At 48.1% G+C, this 19,470-nt stretch overlaps 1 protein-coding gene and 1 long non-coding RNA gene across 2 annotated transcripts in view; one reads left to right on the forward strand and one right to left on the reverse strand.

Annotated features, from left to right (window-relative positions):
- LOC146011477 (uncharacterized) overlaps window positions 1-2,154 on the reverse strand; it is a 150,396-nt gene extending 148,242 nt beyond the window's left edge. Inside the window, exon 1 of the long non-coding RNA XR_014444947.1 lies at window positions 1,787-2,154. This is a non-coding gene — a long non-coding RNA (uncharacterized LOC146011477). The remainder of the gene's footprint in view (window positions 1-1,786) is intronic.
- NAT8L (N-acetyltransferase 8 like) overlaps window positions 900-19,470 on the forward strand; it is a 43,289-nt gene continuing 24,718 nt past the window's right edge. Inside the window, exons 1-2 of the mRNA XM_083151329.1 lie at window positions 900-1,495; window positions 19,096-19,260. Coding sequence (XP_083007455.1) covers window positions 1,144-1,495; window positions 19,096-19,260 — 517 coding nt within the window. The 5' untranslated portion in view covers window positions 900-1,143. The remainder of the gene's footprint in view (window positions 1,496-19,095; window positions 19,261-19,470) is intronic.

Here is a 19,470-nt window from a genome sequence, read left to right on the forward strand (position 1 = left end):
ATGAGCCTACATTGCTATATGTACAGTAGCAGCATTGCACAATGCACTGGGTCTCATCATTGTACAGGATCAGTTGCACAGGGTCTTATCATTCTGGGTATTAGAAATGCACAGGGTCACCGTCTATTGCACAGGGAGGTGTCAGCATTGCACAGGGTCTCATCACTGCACTGTGGGTGTCAGCATTGCACAGGGTCTCTCATCACTGCGCTGTGGGTGTCAGCATTGCACAGGGTCTCATCACTGCACTGTGGGTGTCAGCATTGCACAGGGTCTCTCCTCACTGCACTGTGGGTGTCAGCATTGCACAGGGTCTCATCATCACTGCACTGTGGGTCTCATCACTGCACTGGGTATCAGCATTGCACAGGGTCTCATCACTGCACTGGGTATCAGCATTGCACAGGGTCTCATCACTGCACTGTGGGTGTCAGCATTGCACAGGGTCTCATCATCACTGCACTGTGGGTGTCAGCATTGCACAGGGTCTCATCATCACTGCACTGTGGGTGTCAGCATTGCACAGGGTCTCATCATCACTGCACTGTGGGTCTCATCACTGCACTGGGTATCAGCATTGCACAGGGTCTCATCACTGCACTGGGTATCAGCATTGCACAGGGTCTCATCACTGCACTGGGTATCAGCATTGCACAGGGTCAAATCACTGCACTGTGGGTGTCAGCAATGCACCGTCTAATCACTGACTGCATTGGGTGTCAGCATTGCAGCAGCCGGCCTCCCACCGGCACGCAGCAGCCGGCCTCCCACCGGCACGCAGCCCCGGCCATGTGCTTCAGAATCAGCAGCATGACAGCGTAAGTGACGGGGTAATTGACCATTGCACAGAATAAGTGCAGGAGGGGAGGGGGTGATTCCTTTCATTACTCCACCCAGGCGGCATCACATGGAGGACAATGCTGGCCAATGTATTCGGTGCTAGGACCCTGGGAGCTCCCTGGATGCAGAGTGTGCCGGCTTTGCTGCAATATAAATACAGTAGTGGTGTAACATGCAGAGCACATTCTGTACCGCTTCCTTCCCAGCTGCTGTGAGCTCCCATCCCCTCTGCACCCCCGGCGCACCTGACCCCTCTGCACCCCCGGCGCATCTGACCCCTCTGCTGCACTACTGGCTTCTTGCATGCATTATCTTCCTCCAAAAATGGTTTGTGAGACGGGAATACTGGCAGATGATCACAGCTCCATGCCGGGACCCCAGAAGGACCCCCTGATTGTCCCATCTCAGATGTGGCCCCCGCTGCCCAGTGCATCCCCTACCACCAGCACCTCCTCTCCACTGGCGGCCCCCCATTCAGGTGTGGGGGAGAAGGATGTCATTAAGGAACAACTGTATATCCGTGAATTCCAACCCACAGACCAGGAGGTGGCCAGGAGAATATTTTATGATGGCATTAAGGAAAGGATTCCTAGCTCAGCATTTAGAGGGTTAAAACACCAGCCAGTGCTCCAGTGCGTCTATGCTGTGATCATATGTAAGTACCAGTGCTGCTGCTGCTGATTGTGCTGTGCCAGGGATGCACCCAGTATAGCTGCAGTGCAGGCCAGGCTGCTGGACCTGCCAGTCAGTGCATGGGCTGCTGCTGCTACTGTGACATTGCAGATGCTCAGCACAAGTGAAGTGGATGTGATTGCTGTATTCATAGTGTGTGTGTGTATATATATATATATATATATATATATATATATATATATATATATGTATGTAGTTAGATGGTAGCTGCCAGGGGATGGCATGTCTATCCTGGTACCCCTGAGCTGAGTACCTGTGTCACATGCTGGTCACTGTCACAGGATGTCAGAGGCACCCAATAGTTCCATATTTCTTCAATACAATTCTTTTCAAGTTATTATGCACAGAATGGGTGAGGTGCACAATCTGGATCAAATAAAGTGTTGCGTGCAGTCAGGTTCCATGGGACAACCGCAATCCAAACCGCCATTGGTTTATCCAGAGAATAAGAATATAAAGTATCAGGTGGCATCGCAGTTGCTGGGAACCGGTTTTATCCGGTCTGCACATTTCTATAGCTACTGCTGCAAATCACTGGGGCGTCCTTTGGGGGATCTGATTAACAAGTACAGTACAAGTCATACGAAGAGAACTTCCCCAAACCGAGATGTTCCATGTGAGGCATTATCCAACGGCCCAGGCGGTATAACATAAGCTGGATCTGTCTTCTGCACTCTCAGGATCCCATTGCTGCAATGCACCCACACACTGTATGGAGGATTGCACAGCATTCAGCTGGGACCGTTACTATCCCAGGGATCTTGGTCTCAGAGTAACCTCCGGGTGTACATTATATATATATATATATATATATATATATATATATATATATATATATATATATATATATATACATACATACACACACACACATAAGATAGCACATATATGAGATAATAATTGATGAGACTGCAGAGATTGGAATGGGAATAGGATGTGTGATACAGTATGTCTGGGGAAGTGTTGGTGCAATGATGGATTGCTAGTGATAGGGCTGTTTCACACAGTACGGTTCCTGCCGCACGGTGAAATCCCGTACGGCCAGGGAGCCGTGCCGCACTCAGCAGTTGTGAATGGACACTATTGTGTCCATTCACACGGGACGGCCACGGCCCGGCCGCACGGCTGCAGCCGGATCCCCCCACTGGAAGGGACGGCTGCCGGGCTGTGGCCATCCCTGCCATTATAAAATTCTGAGTGCGGCGCGGCTCCCTGACCGTACGGGATTTCACCGTGCGGCAGGAACCGTACTGTGTGAAACAGCCCATAGGATGTGAAGTGCAGCCAGCTGTGCAGGGCTCAGGGAGGGCGAGAGGTGTTGGCAGGGGGTGTGCCCTGGAAGTTTCTGGCTGTCACACTTACTTCATGGCCCGGTGCAACATTTCTGTACAGAGCCGCAGATCGCCTGGGAAGATGTGTCAGTCAATGCTGCATACGCTGTTTCCTTATATACTGCAGATCATTTTATTACAGGTGTTCAGCCATTGGGACAGATCGCAGATTGCTCGGCAGAATGTGTCACTACTGAGCTGCAGATCACTTAATACAAAGGGGTCGATTCTATTAACCCTGAAGGGTGCGAGCTGCCTTTCTGGTGACGTTTGAACGCTGAAAACGGCACCCGAATTAAGCCTAACTCACATCCTTCGCAGGGCTTAATTCGCCGAAAATTGCTCGCACCCCTGTGGAGGAGCAAGCACTTTCCAGTGAATTCGGCCCGCCGTTAAGTGCACCCGGGCCCTTATTCAGATCTGTGCGGCCGGAGCCGCATACGGTGCTCCGGCCGCACAAACCAATCCCCGCCCACAATACGGATCGCCACGGCCGTCCGTACACGGACGGCTGGCGATCCGCATGAAAATGGTGGGGCGTACGCCTCCACCATGGTGGGAGCTGCCCCCTGCATTCGATGGTCTGCGACCATCGAAGGCAGGGCCGCACGCCCCACCAGCTCCCGCAAGCTGAGACCACACGGACAATCGTCCGTGTGAAAGCTTGTATGGGGGCGGAGAACTGACATCCGGCGATGTCAGCTTTCCGCCCCCATCACTGGCGTCATAGCCTCATTACCATGCATACGCCCCGCGTTTGCATGGGAACGCCCATGAAACGCGGGGCGTATGCATAGGGAAATGAGGGTATGAAGCCCCTCACGCCCCTATACGCCCCCTTTGCGGCGTAGAAACTTTATGTGCGGCGATTTCGCCTGCACATGCGCAGATTGACCTCTGCGCATGTGCAGAGTGAAAACATCGGCGGTACGGCCGCACGCGGGCCGTACCGCTCAGTTCAGAATAAGGGCCCCGGTGCCGTGATGAACTCGTGAATCATCCGCACCATTCGGGGTTAATAAGATCGACCCTAAATGGTGAAATGTAACAGGGTGAGAGAATCAGAAAGTGAGAGATTTTTTTAAAGCGGCATTTCATTTACATTGCAAAATCATACTGGTTTTGCAGTGTAAATGATTGCCGCTTTAACAAAACCTGGAGATTTCTTACCAAATCTCGGGACTATGTAAAAACCGGACCAGACTAAACCCCGGACTGCCGGACAGGACATCAAAATCTGCAGTCCGGAGCTTGGAGGGTCCGGTCCGGGGGGTGTCCTGTCCAGGGGTGTCTTGTCCGGGGGGGTCCCTGTGATAGCTATCACCAGGGACATTGGGGAGGGGAGATTACAGCCTCCCTGGGTGGTTCGGACCGTCCGGTTTTTGATACATGCCCGGACCATACAGGGAGGCTTTATTCTACCCCCCCTCCTCTACCTGGTGACAGGTGTGACAGGCAGCCCCCCCGGACAGGACACCCCCCGGACCGGAGGCTACAAGCTACAAAATGCAGAGTTTGATGTCCGGTCCGGCGGTCCGGAGGTTTTGTGTTGGTCCGGTTTTCACCCATACCCCCAAATCTCTCACTTTCTGATTCTCTCACCCTGTTACCTTTCCTCCAATGTTTCAGTCTATACAGTACTGTAGATAACGTAATAAAAGGCTTCAGTAAATGCAATGATACAATGGTCCAATACATACAGTACTGCAGGCCGTTTGATAGTGTTTCAATATATGCTGCAGAAAGCTCTATACTGCGTCCTGGTGAAAGCTAAATGCCCGGTAATGTTTTAGTTCTATGCAGCAGATTGCTTGATACATTGGCCCTCATTCTAGTCGCCTCGCTCCCCTGCAAGTTTGCACTGGGGAGCGATGTTTTGTGACGTCAGAGGATGTCAGCTGTCCGGCCGCTTCCCGTACAGGGAGCCCGCAGATCACCAGAGAGTATCTTAGATCTGTGAGCGCTAGAAATATCATTCGATGGTCAGCAACCATCGAATGATTTCTGCCCCGCACGCAATCTGAGAATGGATGTTTATGCAAAACATCCATTTGCATGCGTGCGTGGAGATTCACAGTTCGTGCGGCAGTCGTTTGTCTGGGTGGCGTTAAAATGACTTGCAAAACTGCGAATATTGCAGCTTTGCGAGTCAATCAGAATGACCTCCATTGTCTCAGAGCATCCAATGTTCGATACCATGTTACAGTGATATGATGCAGATAGCTTTATACAATATGATGCATTAATAGGCTGTAGGTGCTACGGTGGTGAGGGGATGTACTGTAGGTGATACAGTGATGGGATGTACTGTAGGTGATACAGTGGTGAGGGGATGTACTGTAGGTGCTACGGTGGTGAAGGGATGTACTGTAGGTGATACAGTGGTGAGGGGATGTACTGTAGGTGATACAGTGGTGAGGGGATGTACTGTAGGTGATACAGTGGTGAAGGGATGTACTGTAGGTGATACAGTGGTGAAGGGATGTACTGTAGGTGATACTGTGGTGAGGGGATGTACTGTAGGTGATACAGTGGTGATGGGATGTACTGTAGGTGATACAGTGGTGATGGGATGTACTGTAGGTGATACAGTGATGGGATGTACTGTAGGTGATACAGTGGTGAGGGGATGTACTGTAGGTAATACAGTGGTGAGGGGATGTGCTGTAGGTGATGTAGTGGTGATGGGATGTACTGTAGGTGATACAGTGGTGAAGGGATGTACTGTAGGTGATACGGTGGTGAGGGGATGTACTGTAGGTGATACGGTGGTGAGGGGATGTACTGTAGGTGATACAGTGGTGATGGGATGTACTGTAGGTGATACAGTGATGGGATGTACTGTAGGTGATACAGTGGTGATGGGATGTACTGTAGGTGATACAGTGGTGAAGGGATGTACTGTAGGTGATACAGTGGTGATGGGATGTACTGTAGGTGATACAGTGGTGAGGGGATGTACTGTAGGTGATACAGTGGTGAGGGGATGTGCTGTAGGTGATGTAGTGGTGATGGGATGTACTGTAGGTGATACAGTGGTGAAGGGATGTACTGTAGGTGATACAGTGGTGATGGGATGTACTGTAGGTGATACAGTGGTGAAGGGATGTACTGTAGGTGATACAGTGGTGAAGGGATGTACTGTAGGTGATACAGTGGTGAAGGGATGTACTGTAGGTGATATGGTGGTGATGGGATGTACTGGTGATGGGATGTACTGTAGGTGATACGGTGGTGAGGGGATGTACTGTAGGTGATACGGTGGTGATGGGATGTGCTGTAGGTGATACGGTGGTGAGGGGATGTACTGTAGGTGATACAGTGGTGAGGGGATGTGCTGTAGGTGATACGGTGGTGAGGGGATGTACTGTAGGTGATACAGTGGTGAGGGGATGTGCTGTAGGTGATACGGTGGTGATGGGATGTACTGTAGGTGATACAGTGGTGATGGGATGTACTGTAGGTGATACAGTGGTGAGGGGATGTACTGTAGGTGATACAGTGGTGATGGGATGTACTGTAGGTGATACAGTGATGGGATGTACTGTAGGTGATACAGTGGTGATGGGATGTACTGTAGGTGATACAGTGGTGATGGGATGTACTGTAGGTGATACAGTGGTGAGGGGATGTACTGTGGGTGATGCAGTGGTGATGGGATGTACTGTAGGTGATACAGTGGTGATGGGATGTACTGTAGGTGATACAGTGGTGAGGGGATGTGCTGTAGGTGATACGGTGGTGATGGGATGTACTGTAGGTGATACAGTGGTGAGGGGATGTGCTGTAGGTGATACAGTGGTGAGGGGATGTACTGTGGGTGATGCAGTGGTGAGGGGATGTACTGTAGGTGATACAGTGGTGAGGGGATGTACTGTGGGTGATGCAGTGGTGAGGGGATGTACTGTGGGTGATACCAGCGGCGTTACTATAGCACCGCAGCCCCCGCCACCGCGGGGGGGCGCTGTGCATGTGGGGGCGCCGGGGGGTTGCGGTGCTATAGTTACCCCCCCCCCCCGCAGACTTACCTATCTCGCTGGTCCCGGCGACTCCGTTCTTCTTCTGCTGAGGACCACCACAAAATGGCCGCCCCCATATAGCACACAGTTCTCTGAAACTGTCTGCTGTATGGGGGCGGCCATTTTGTGGTGGTCCTCAGCAGAAGAAGAACGGAGCCGCCGGGACCAGCGCGATAGGTAAGGCTGCAGGGGATTGGGTGGGGGGGGGGGGGGGGGTTGCATGGGCGGCGGGGGATTGGGGGTGAGGGGCGGGGGGGGGGCGCCCAAAACTTAGTTACGCCACTGGGTGATACAGTGGCGATGGGATGTACTGTAGGTGATACAGTGGTGATGGGATGTACTGTGGGTGATACAGTGGTGATGGGATGTACACTGGGTGATACAGTGGTGATGGGATGTACTGTAGGTGATACAGTGGTGAGGGGATGTGCTGTAGGTGATACAGTGGTGATGGGATGTACTGTAGGTGATACAGTGGTGAGGGGATGTACTGTAGGTGATACAGTGGTGATGGGATGTACTGTAGGTGATACAGTGGTGAGGGGATGTACTGTAGGTGATACAGTGGTGATGGGATGTACTGTAGGTGATACAGTGGTGAGGGGATGTACTGTGGGTGATACAGTGGTGATGGGATGTACTGTGGGTGATACAGTGGTGATGGGATGTACAGTGGGTGATACAGTGGTAATGGGATGTACTGTAAGTGATACAGTGGTGATGGGATGTACTGTAAGTGATACAGTGGTGATGGGATGTACTGTAGGTGATGCAGTGGTGAGGGGATGTACTGTAAGTGATACAGTGGTGAGAGGATGTAATGTAGGTGATGCAGTGGTGAGGGGATGTACTGTAGGTGATGCAGTGGTGATGGGATGTACACACTGGTATGTATACAGTAGATTATACAATGTAAATTAACAGTGATGGGATGATTGGATGTAGATGGTACGATATTATAGGATGTAAGCGATACAGTGTTGCAGCCATAGGATATAGGGGATATACAGTAGGAGCAAGTTTCATCTTTGCTCCTTTGGCCATGGCTATTCTATTGTTCTCAGCTGCAATACGTATTGTATTTGCAATATGATCTTAGTGTGATGTCAGCATTGACCAGATATATGAAGTGGCATTAGCAGGGGCAGGGGCTGCAAAAAGAGCTTGTTACTGTGCTGCGCTTTATTAAAGCTGGCCATACATTTATACAATTTGGGCCCCTTTCACCCGATTTTGCTGAACAGTGGCAAAAACCTATTTGTTTTGTCTCCGATACCGATCTGATGCATTGTCTTGTGCAGGGGCGCTGGAACGTTTTTAGGTTGGGGGGGGCAAGATATAATCTCATTTTGGCGCCCCCTAAATTGCTATATGTTACCCCCGGGCACTATACACACTGGCAGCGGCATATACATGTGGGCATTATACACAGGGCAGCGGCATATATGGATGGGCATTATACACAGGGCAGCGGCATATATGCATGGGCATTATACACAGGGCAGCGGCATATATGCGTGGGCATTATACACAAGGCAGCGGCATTTACGCATGGGCATTATACACAGGGCAGCGGCATATACACGTGGGCATTATACACCTGATAGCGACAGAACACAGGGGGGCTGATAGCGACAGAACACAGGGGGGGTTACAGTGACAGAACACAGGGGGGCTGATAGCGACAGAACACAGGGGGGCTGATAGCGACAGAACACAGGGGGGCTGATAGCGACAGAACACAGGGGGGCTGATAGCGACAGAACACAGGGGGGCTGATAGCGACAGAACACAGGGGGGCTGATAGCGACAGAACACAGGGGGGCTGATAGTGACAGAACACAGGGGGGTTACAGTGACAGAAAACAGGGGGGGTTACAGTGACAGAACACAGGGGGGGTTACAGTGACAGAACACAGGGGGGCTGACAGTGACAGAACACAGGGGGGGCTGACAGTGACAGAGCACAGGGGGGCTGATAGTGACAGAAAAAAGGGGGGGTTACAGTGACAGAACACAGGGGGGCTGACAGTGACAGAAAACAGGGGAGGTTACAGTGACAGAACACAGGGGGCCTGACAGTGACAGAACACAGGGGGGGGCTGACAGTGACAGAACACGGGGGGGGGGGCTGACAGTGACAGAACACAGGGGGGGCTGACAGTGACAGAGCACAGGGGGGCTGATAGTGACAGAAAAAAGGGGGGGTTACAGTGACAGAACACAGGGGGGCTGACAGTGACAGAAAACAGGGGAGGTTACAGTGACAGAACACAGGGGGCCTGACAGTGACAGAACACAGGGGGGGGCTGACAGTGACAGAACACAGGGGGGGGGCTGACAGTGACAGAACACAGGGGGGGCTGACAGTGACAGAGCACAGGGGGGCTGATAGTGACAGAAAAAAGGGGGGGTTACAGTGACAGAACACAGGGGGGCTGACAGTGACAGAAAACAGGGGAGGTTACAGTGACAGAACACAGGGGGGCTGACAGTGACAGAACACAGGGGGGGGGGGGCTGACAGTGACAGAACACAGGGGGGGCTGACAGTGACAGAACACAGGGGGGGGGTGACAGTAACAGAACACAGGGGGGGTTACAGTGACAGAAGGGGGGCTGACAGTGACAGAACATGGGGGTCTGACTGTGACAGAACACAGGGGGGTTAGGTTACAGTGACAGAAGGGGGGGGGACAGTGTCTCCCGTGCCCCATCCTGCTGACCAGTGACCTGAATTGCGTTGCAGCATTTATAGCACTTACTTCCCGCTCGTTGCACCGGTGCCCACAGCAGCCTTGTGCTGCCTTGTGTAGCTGGGAGAGAGGTGGGCATTTCCTCTTTTGCCGATGACTGCAGCCGCGGAAAGGCACAGCGCGGCCGACCGCAGCAGCAAATTGATTTGAGGCTCTGCTGGGCGGGGAGAACGTCAACGTGCTGTATTCTCGCGTGGGTCAGGGGGAGGGGGCGCGCTGTTTTAGCTGAGCTGACTGAAGGCTGGCCGCTCTGCAATATAACTGCAGCGGTAGCACTGCCTTGTCTTAATTTGAACGCACCGTATGTCCACACAGCTGCCAGCACCTCTGTTGACAGGTGCAGTGGTAGGAACAGCGTCGCAGAGCAGGGACATCGGCGCCTCTCCAGCCTGGCGTGCTCTGCCGCCCGCAAAGTGTCTTTAGCGCCTCAGTAATTTTGGGGGGGGCAAGCTGCCCCCTTGCCCCCCCCGTTCCGGCGCCACTGGTCTTGTGTGCATCGGATTGGAGCCAGACATCGCAAGTGCTGCACTTAAGATTTACCAAATCCGGCAGCCTTGGCTAGTATCGCATATGATACATCATATGCAAAAGGACTGTATACGGTGTATCATATTCAATCCTGTTACCCGGGAAGCTGACGGACAAGTTCAAGGGAGATTGCAGGAGTCCTTAATTGCATGCCTGCTGCAGAGGGGGGGGTTGGGATCGTTGGGTCTACAGCAAGTTGGTCGACAAGCATTCGGTCGACACTGTTAGGGCGACATGGTTCTAGGTCGACACGAGTTTAGGTCGACATGTCAATGGGTCGACACAAGCAATAGCTCGACAGAGTCAAGGTCGACAGTCAAAAGGTCGACATGCGGTTATTCACTCTCTTTTAACCCGAATGTCGACACTGTCGACATGGACACAGTTTCCAGTGCACCGCATCCCCTCGCTTCACTCGCAATGCTTCTGGCACACTATTTTATTCTCTCACCACGGCCTAGTGGATGATAGGGCATGAAATACCTCCTGTCGGCGCATGTCGGCTCAAAAAACAGTGAAAAGCCCCATGTCGACCTTTTGACTGCCGACCTAATGCTTGTGTCAACCTAATGACCTGTCGACCAACACATATCCCATGTTGGGAGGGATCCACTTGGATCCATCTCAGGGACAATGTGAAAAGAAGGAAGCCCGTTGGTTTCTATTGGGTGATGCCACATAAAGATGGTCTTACCTACCGGCTCCAGTACAGAATGTATCACATTCCGGAACTATGTACATAACGGAATTCAGCCAAGACTCAGAGAACTGAAGTTTTTGAGCTTTGGCCCTATTTCTTGGGTTATTCCCGCAGCACATCCCACCCATAGTGATAAGATGTACAATACTGCAGTGAAAGGATGTAAGTAATATGTATGTCATCTAATGATAGAGTAGAGGTGATATAGTAATGGAATGTGATCTGGGTGTGACATACACTCAGGGGAGGCTAAATCTTTGCAGTTTAAGGCACAGTGATGATTGGGCCCACAGTGTCACTGCGATGGGATGTACACGGTGACAGAATGTTGGTTAGACAATGTTATGCTGATGTATATGGCACTGTTACATAGATGGGATGAAGAGGATACAATGTTACAGTGATGGGATGTAGAGGATACAATGTTACAGAGATGGGATGTAGAGGGTACAATGTTACAGTGATGGGATGTACAGGGTACAATGTTACAGAGATGGGATGTACAGTAGATGGTACAATGTTACAGTGATAAGATGTAGAGGGTATAATGTTACAGAGATGGGATGTAGATGGTACAATGTTACAGAGATGGGATGTACAGTAGATGGTACAATGTTACAGTGATAAGATGTAGATGGTACAATGTTACAGAGATGGGATGTAGAGGATACAATGTTACAGTGATGGGATGTAGATGGTACAATATTACAGAGATGGGATGTAGAGGGTACAATGTTACAGAGATGGGATGTAGATGGTACAATGTTACAGTGATGGGATGTAGAGGATACAATGTTACAGTGATGGGATGTAGATGGTACAATGTTACAGAGATGGGATGTAGAGGGTACAATGTTACAGAGATGGGATGTAGAGGGTACAATGTTACAGAGATGGGATGTAGAGGGTACAATGTTACAGTGATGGGATGTACAGGGTACAATGTTACAGTGATGGGATGTAGAGGGTACAATGTTACATGTATAGGTACTTATGTGTTAGTTGGGCGCCCACTGTAGTTAGTATGCTCATACCCCCACTGTCCATGTCGGCATGGAGTTGATTTCATATAGTGTGGCGAGCGCTGCCAGCCACCGAGCCCGAAGTGTGGCGCGCGTAGTGAGCCCCGCGAGGGGATGCGGAAAACTAAACAAATAGCTTAGTGGGCGCCCAACTAACATATAAGTACCCAGATATAGGATGTACAGGGTACAATGTTACAGTGATAGGATGTACATGGTACAAGGTTACAGTGATGGGATGTAGATGGTACAATGTTACAGAGATGGGATGTAAATGGTACAATGTTACAGTGATGTAGATGGTATAATGTTACAGAGATGGGATGTAGAGGGTACAATGTTACAGCGATAGGTTGTAGAGGGTACTACAGGTACAGTGTATTACAGTGATAGGATGTAGAGGGTACTACAGGTATATTACAGTGATAGGATGTAGAGGGTACTACAGATATATTATAGTGATAGGATGTAGAGGGTACTACAGGTATATTACAGTGATAGGATATAGAGGGTACTACAGGTATATTATAGTGATAGGATGTAGAGGGTACTACAGGTATATTACAGTGATAGGATGTAGAGGGTACTACAGGTATATTACAGTGATAGGATGTAGAGGGTACTACAGGTATATTACAGTGATAGGATATAGAGGGTACTACAGGTATATTATAGTGATAGGATGTAGAGGGTACTACAGGTATATTACAGTGATAGGATGTAGAGGGTATAATGTTACAGAGATGGGATGTACAGGGTACAATGTCACAGTGGTGGTTGTAGATGGTACAATGTTACAGTGATGGAAAGTAGAGGGTACAATGTTACAGTTATAGGGTGTAGATGGTACAATGCGGCAGATGTATGAAGCAGTGATAAGGGAGAAGTGAGCCAGTGAAGCAGTTGCCCATGGCAACCAATCAGCTGCTCCGTATAATTTTATATTATGCAAATTATAGAAGTTGTTCAGTGCTGATTGGTTGCCATGGGCAACTTCTCCTCTGGCTCATTTCTCCTCCCTTATTTACAGCTTCATACGTCTGCCCCAATGTTACAGTTATAGGATGTACAGGGTACAAAGTTACTGTGATGGGATGTAGAGGGTACAATCTTATACTGCTGGGATGTAGAGGGTACAATGTTACACTGCCGGGATGCAGATGGTACAATGTTACAGTGATAAGATGTAGAGGGTACAATGTTACACTGCTGGGATGTAGAGGATACAATGTTACAGTGATAGGATGTAGATGGTACAATGTTACAGAGATGATATGTAAATGGTACAATGTTACAGAGATTGGATATAGAAGGTACAATGGCCCTTATTCTGGTCCATTCGCATGGACCAGAATCTTCGCAAGGGCATTGATGGTGGGCATATGCGCAGGGTAATTTCTGCACATGTACATACGCCGGGAGTGTGCGTCCCTGGCGAACAGATTGTTCCCCGGGCGCATGCACCCAAGTGTGGGAGTGGAGGGGAGCGTGAGGTGGCGGGCTGGATTATTTGCATATGGTAACGCCCAGCGTTTCATTGGCGTTTCCATGAGAATGCTGGGCGTTCTCATGCTAATGGGCCGATGACGTGGGTGTGCGGTGGTCGGGCAGCTGACATCACCGGATGTCAGCTGCCCGCCCACTTCCTTCAGAGTGCACACACACATCTAGGGTTGCTCTGAGCAACTTTAGATGTGCGTGTGCCTTTCACAGCATTTGATGCTCAGCTGACACCTGAGAGTGTCTTAGATTTGCATGCTGGTTTCACATCATGTGGTACTCGCCCCCTAGGCTGCAAATGGATGTTTATGCAAAACATCCATTCGCAGCCGTGCGGGCGATTTCGGCGTGCGAGGGGGGGCAGGGGTGGTCAGGCAGCTGGACGAGTGGCGGGCGACATTTAAATCACAGTTCCCAGCGCTGCGTGTTAATCAGAATAACATAATGGGTGAGATTTAATAGGATGAGATATTCAGAAAGTGAGAGATTTGGGAAGAAATCTCCAGTTTTTTTAAAGCGGCAATCATTTACACAGCAAAACCAGTTTGATTTTGCAGTGTAAATGATTGCCGCTTTAAAAAAACTGGAGATTTCTTCCAAAATCTCTCACTTTCTGAATATCTCATCCTTTTAAATCTCACCCCCTATGTTTGTGCTATTGACTTTGTAAATGGATGCAAAAGTGTGATTTGTTGAAGGTGTGGTTTGTTGAAGGTGTGGTTTGTTGAAGGTGTGGTTTGTTGATGGTGTGATTTGTTGAAGGTGTGGTTTGTTGAAGGTGTGATTTGTTGAAGGTGTGATTTGTTGGAGACGTCACAGGACATCTTCGGCAGACATGGAAGGAAATAAAAGTCATCTGAGACTGACTTTTATTTCCGATGGCAGGAGAGCCATCAAATGATCTCTCCTGCTAGTGGATGTGTTAGCGAACTCGTGCCCTCGCATCCGAGTTGGCAGCGCGGCAGCGTTTCAGCGCTCGGTAAGCAGCGATTGTTGCTGCTTACCCAGCCAACAAGAATTAGGTTCATAGTGTGTAGGGGGCCAATGTTCTTTGGCCAATTAAAGCCAGGTGAAATTCCGGCTTGAAAGAACCTTTGTCATACTTGTTGTCCTGGATTAAAAGAATATTATGGCTAACCTACACTTAGGGGTAAATGTATCAACCATTCTAAATAGAAAGAGTTTTTAATAATTGCGCCAGCAATTAGGGACAACTTGCTTTTAATTGTACATCAGCCAATTTCTGCCAATTTTCAGACCATAATTGCATTAAGCCTTGTTTTATTTGCACCGGAGATCAGCTACATTTTTTTATTCTCTTTGTTCTTTTTTTACATAATATTAATATACAAACTACTGTGTAAAAACCGCATAGCCACAACCAGCACACACATTCCGTCTGTGATTTTACTGGTACTGAAAATAAAGATTTGACATGTTGGTCACGTGTTACATTACTGTTTATAAATATCCTCATCTTCTATCTACTGTATGATATGAATTTGGTGATGACTGAATTATTGCACTAGCCCAGCGGTTCCCAAACATTTTTTGACACACAGCTCTCTAGAGCAGGAGCTCAGGACCCCACACAGTTCACATTTTCCAGGTCACCCGGCAGGTGCACAGGTGCACCCATTAATCATTGACACATTTTAAAAGATCCACAGGTGGAGCTAATTATTTCACTTGCGTAAGGAGACCTGGAAAACATGCACTGTGTGTGGTACTGAGGACTGAGTTTGATCACCTGTGCTCTAGGGCAGCGGTTCTCAACCTCTGTCCTCTGGGACCCCCAACGGTGCGCGTTTTCCAGGTCACCTCACAGGTGCACTAATTACTCACTGGCACATTTTAAAAAGATCACAGGTGGAGGTAATTATTTCACCTGTGACTCTGTGTGGAGACCATGCACTGTTGGGGGGGTCCCTGAGGACCGAGGTTGATAACCACTGCTCTAGGGTATCAGAATTTTTTTCACGACACCCCTGTGCCAAAAGTTTCTTATCTAGTAATTTACCCCCAAAAAAATTATTTGGTGAGGGACATGATTTGCTTCTGTTAGTCCATATATTCTATGACTAGCTGACCCCCCCGGCGTTGCCCGGGAAAACCTTGGGGTTTCTTTATTTCCAAAATTGCTGAAAAATGTCATCTTACAGTATGCTGTGACAAAGACCTAAGATTGTAATTTGTTATAGATTCCACCATAATGTTAGAATGTGTTTGCATTGATACTCAATGATGGCAATGAAATCAGGTGTGGTGTTGTTGTTTGAAACACAACGCTCCTGAGTTGATAACTTGTATGTGTTGATGAATTCCACATCCACTCCTGAGATTTAGCACCTACTGTATGACATATCTTCCAACATCTGAGGGTCAGAAATCGGTACAAAATCAGAAAGGGACGTGGCCACACCTCCATTTCTATACTTTCAATGGTACAGTTTCTAGGGTGTGTAATTACAGGCGCTGAGTGCGTGGGGTCCGGGGGTGGCGTTACTTACCGTGCCATAATTAATTAAAAATTCACCGTTCCCTGCCAGTGCCGCTCCCCTCACCGAATCTGCCTGCAGCAGTCTCTGAGGTCTGGAGATCTGTAAAGCACATGCATCGGGCATCTCTACCAAACAGTGGGGCAGCCACTGAGTGTGGGAGCAGGTCCGCGGGCCTGGCCACATGACATCATGACACGACGCACACTATCCGCACCACTGTAATGCACCACTGGGAATGGGTGCAATGGGCCAAATTCTTCCCTACACCCGCCGGGCCAATCCACTGATCCAGCCATCACAATCATCAATGGATGCATTGATAAGGTTTGGAGTTTAAGAAGTTGAAGAATAAGACTGAGAAAAAGAATTGCCATGTTACAAAGTGTACAATTTACTCAATAAGTCGTGAAAAAAATGTAAGTGTACATAGAAGTACAATCAAGAAATGAAAGTAGGATTAAAAAATAAGTTCTGATTCAAACTGATAATTGTTTGGATGGGGTGGGTTGTGAAACAAATCTATAGGTGGGGGTATGGATATTGTGGGCATAATTGGTGTTTGTTACACCTACAGGGGGCCCTCAACTGATGGGATTTTCACTACAGTGTCACGGTCACAGTGTCACCATAGGGGGATTCCCACTTGGGGTCCAGGTGGTCTTTTAGGGACCTTTTACAATCCTGTAGGTCTCTTCTCCTTGAGCTTACAGTCTCCCTTAATGATAGTCAATCACTGAGGGAGACCGTAGGCTCCAGGAGAAGAGACCAACGGGATTGTAAAGGGGTCCCTAAAAGACCACCTGAACCCCAATTGGAAATCCCCCTACGGTGACACTGTAGTGAGAATTTCTCATCAACTGGGGACCCCCTGTAGGTGTACCAAACACCAATTATGCCCACAATATCCATACCCCCTCCACCTATTGATTTGTTTCGCAACCCACCGCCATCCAAACAATTATCAGTTTGAATCAGAATTTATTTTTTAATCCTACTTTCATTTCTTGAATGTACTGTACTTCTACGTACACATATTTTTTTCACGATTTATTGAGTAAATTGTACACTGTAACGTGACAAATCTTCATCTCAGTCTTATTCTTCAACTTCTTACACTCATAACATTCAAATAAATGCATGCAGCGCTCATGCCCATCGACCAAACATTATCTATGAACCAAAAGAGTCTGGGAAACCCTTAAGGCAGAGCAGTGCCTGATATCCAATTGACTAACAGGGTGAGTGCAGTGTACCCACTTTGTATTGATCAATGGGTGCATTGGCCAGGACAAAGATTTCTCAGTGCAACTGGCCGGGGAGCGAAGTGACAGGCTGGAGGACTGGAGAGACGGATATGGGGAACAAAGTAGAAACGGTACATTAGGTACAGTTTTTATTTGCCGGTACAGACGGTTAAATAAACGGCAAATTATTTTTTATGTGTTCTGTGTGTGTTGTACTGTTTTTGTGTGTGTGTTGTAGTGTATGTGGTTGTGTTTGTTGTATTGTATGTATCTGTCCAATGCGTAAGTGTGTGAGGTGTGCTACGTATATACAGTATGTGTGTGTTGTGTCTTTGTGTATCTGTGCAATGTTTAAGTGTGTGTTTTGTGTGTGTCGTACTGTTTTTTGGGTGTGTGTGGTGAATGTGGGTGTGTGTTGTGCTGTTAGATGTATGTTATGTGTGTGTGTTGTGTGTATCTGCCCTATGTGTAAGTGCGTAAGGTTTGCTATGTATAAATCTGTGTGTGTAGTGTGCTGTGTGTATCTGTGCAATGTTTAAGTGTGTGTTTTGTGTATTGTACTGTTTTTGGGTGTGTACTGTAGTGAATGTGGGTGTGTGTTGTACTGTGAGTGTCGTGTTGTGTGTATCTGCCGAATGTGTAAGTTTGTGATGTGTGATACGTATATATATGTGTGTGTAGTGTGCTTTGCGTATCCTGGCAATGTTTAAGTGTGTGTGTTCTGTGTGTTTGTTGTACTGTTTTTGGGTGTGTGTTGTAGTGTGTATGGATTTGTATTGTACTGTACTGCATGTGGTGTGTTGTGTGTGTGTATCTGTCCAATGTGTAAGTGTGTGAGGTGCTCTATGTATAAATGTGTGTGTTGTGTGCTATGTGTGCGTATGTGGTGTACTGTGTGTGTGCGTGCGTGTACAATGTGTATGTGTGTGTGTGTGTGTTGTGTGGTCTATGTATATCCTCAATTATTTCCTAATTGTTTAAAGCCTTCACCATAATGTTAGAATGTGTCATTCATACTCAATGACAGCAATGAAATCAGGTGTGGAGTTGTTCCTTCGCAAACGGTTTCCCAGATCATCGATCTTTTCCCCCGAACATCAATGATGGAAAATTACAACTTGGTGTTTTTTAAAATTCTAAGTGAAATTTCCCAAAAACGGCTTCGAGGTGCACACCACCGGGTCCAGAGGTATCTTGTTGCTGAATTTGGTGTCTCTGAGTGCCACGGTGTGTCCGCAATGCGTCGGACACGCACACACACACACACGCACACAGACTCTTCAACTTATTATATAGATTGGCAGTCATCAGCACTATTAAAGCCTAGTAAGGGGCATACACACGTAGAGATCTGTGCTAAGCAATTTTGCTAAGCAATTTTGCTAAGCAATATTGCTGGTGTCAAGATCTCCCATGCAGAGCACATACACACGCAGTGATTTGTGCTAAACAATTTTGCTAAGCAATTTTTCTTAGCAATTTTGCTTAAGCAAAAAAAGGCCGGGTAGTTGTTTAGAATGAGAGATTGCGATCAGTATCTCTCATTCTGTACACACAGAGAGATTTGCAGTCATGTGCTAAGCAATCTAACTAGATTGGGACTGCATGCACTGACTTAGTTAGCAAGAGATATTTAATCTCTCGGAGCATACACACGGAGAGATCTGTGCTTACTTTCTAAGCAATCTAGTCAGATTGCTTAGAAAATAGCACAAATTTGCTCCGTGTGTACACCCCTGTACAATGATCATAAATAATTTGAATTGGTCCTGGTCCACCAGTGGAAGGCCCCCCCAAAGTGCCACTGCCCACAGTTTGGGAACCACTGCTCTAGCTAATAAATGTCTATCTTATCTAACATGTGCTATGTGATTCTTGCTGTTTGGGTTTTTCTATTCCGAAATCAACACTAAATTCTCTTTTCTGACAGGTGTCGTTTATTTTTCTTCCTTATCTCCATAGTAATGTGCTTTGTTGTGACCAACTCCTTGCTGCTGAGCTGCTGTTTGCCCGTCTTTCTATTGGGCATGAGGTACTACTACAGTAGAAAAATTATCCTCAATCATCTCGAGGGTGCTCTACGCACGGACATGTCTGATATTGAGCAATTTTACATGAGACAGTCAGGTGAGTATAACCCCGCAAAGGAACACTCTTGGCTGAGCCCCTTTCCACCCCAAAACCAGACATTTAATTCTTGCTTCGAGTCAACGCTGAGAAATTCCACAGACATCTTTGCCTTTTTCTTTTTAAATAAGCCCAGGAATATCCAATGCATGCCCTTCTGTCTAGTCTAGGAAATCAGTCCCGCTGTTGTGGTTATTTTCTGTGTACAGT

This window comes from Crinia signifera, chromosome 1 (assembly GCF_055691185.1).
Source record: "Crinia signifera chromosome 1, ASM5569118v1, whole genome shotgun sequence".
Lineage (NCBI taxonomy): Eukaryota > Metazoa > Chordata > Amphibia > Anura > Myobatrachidae > Crinia > Crinia signifera.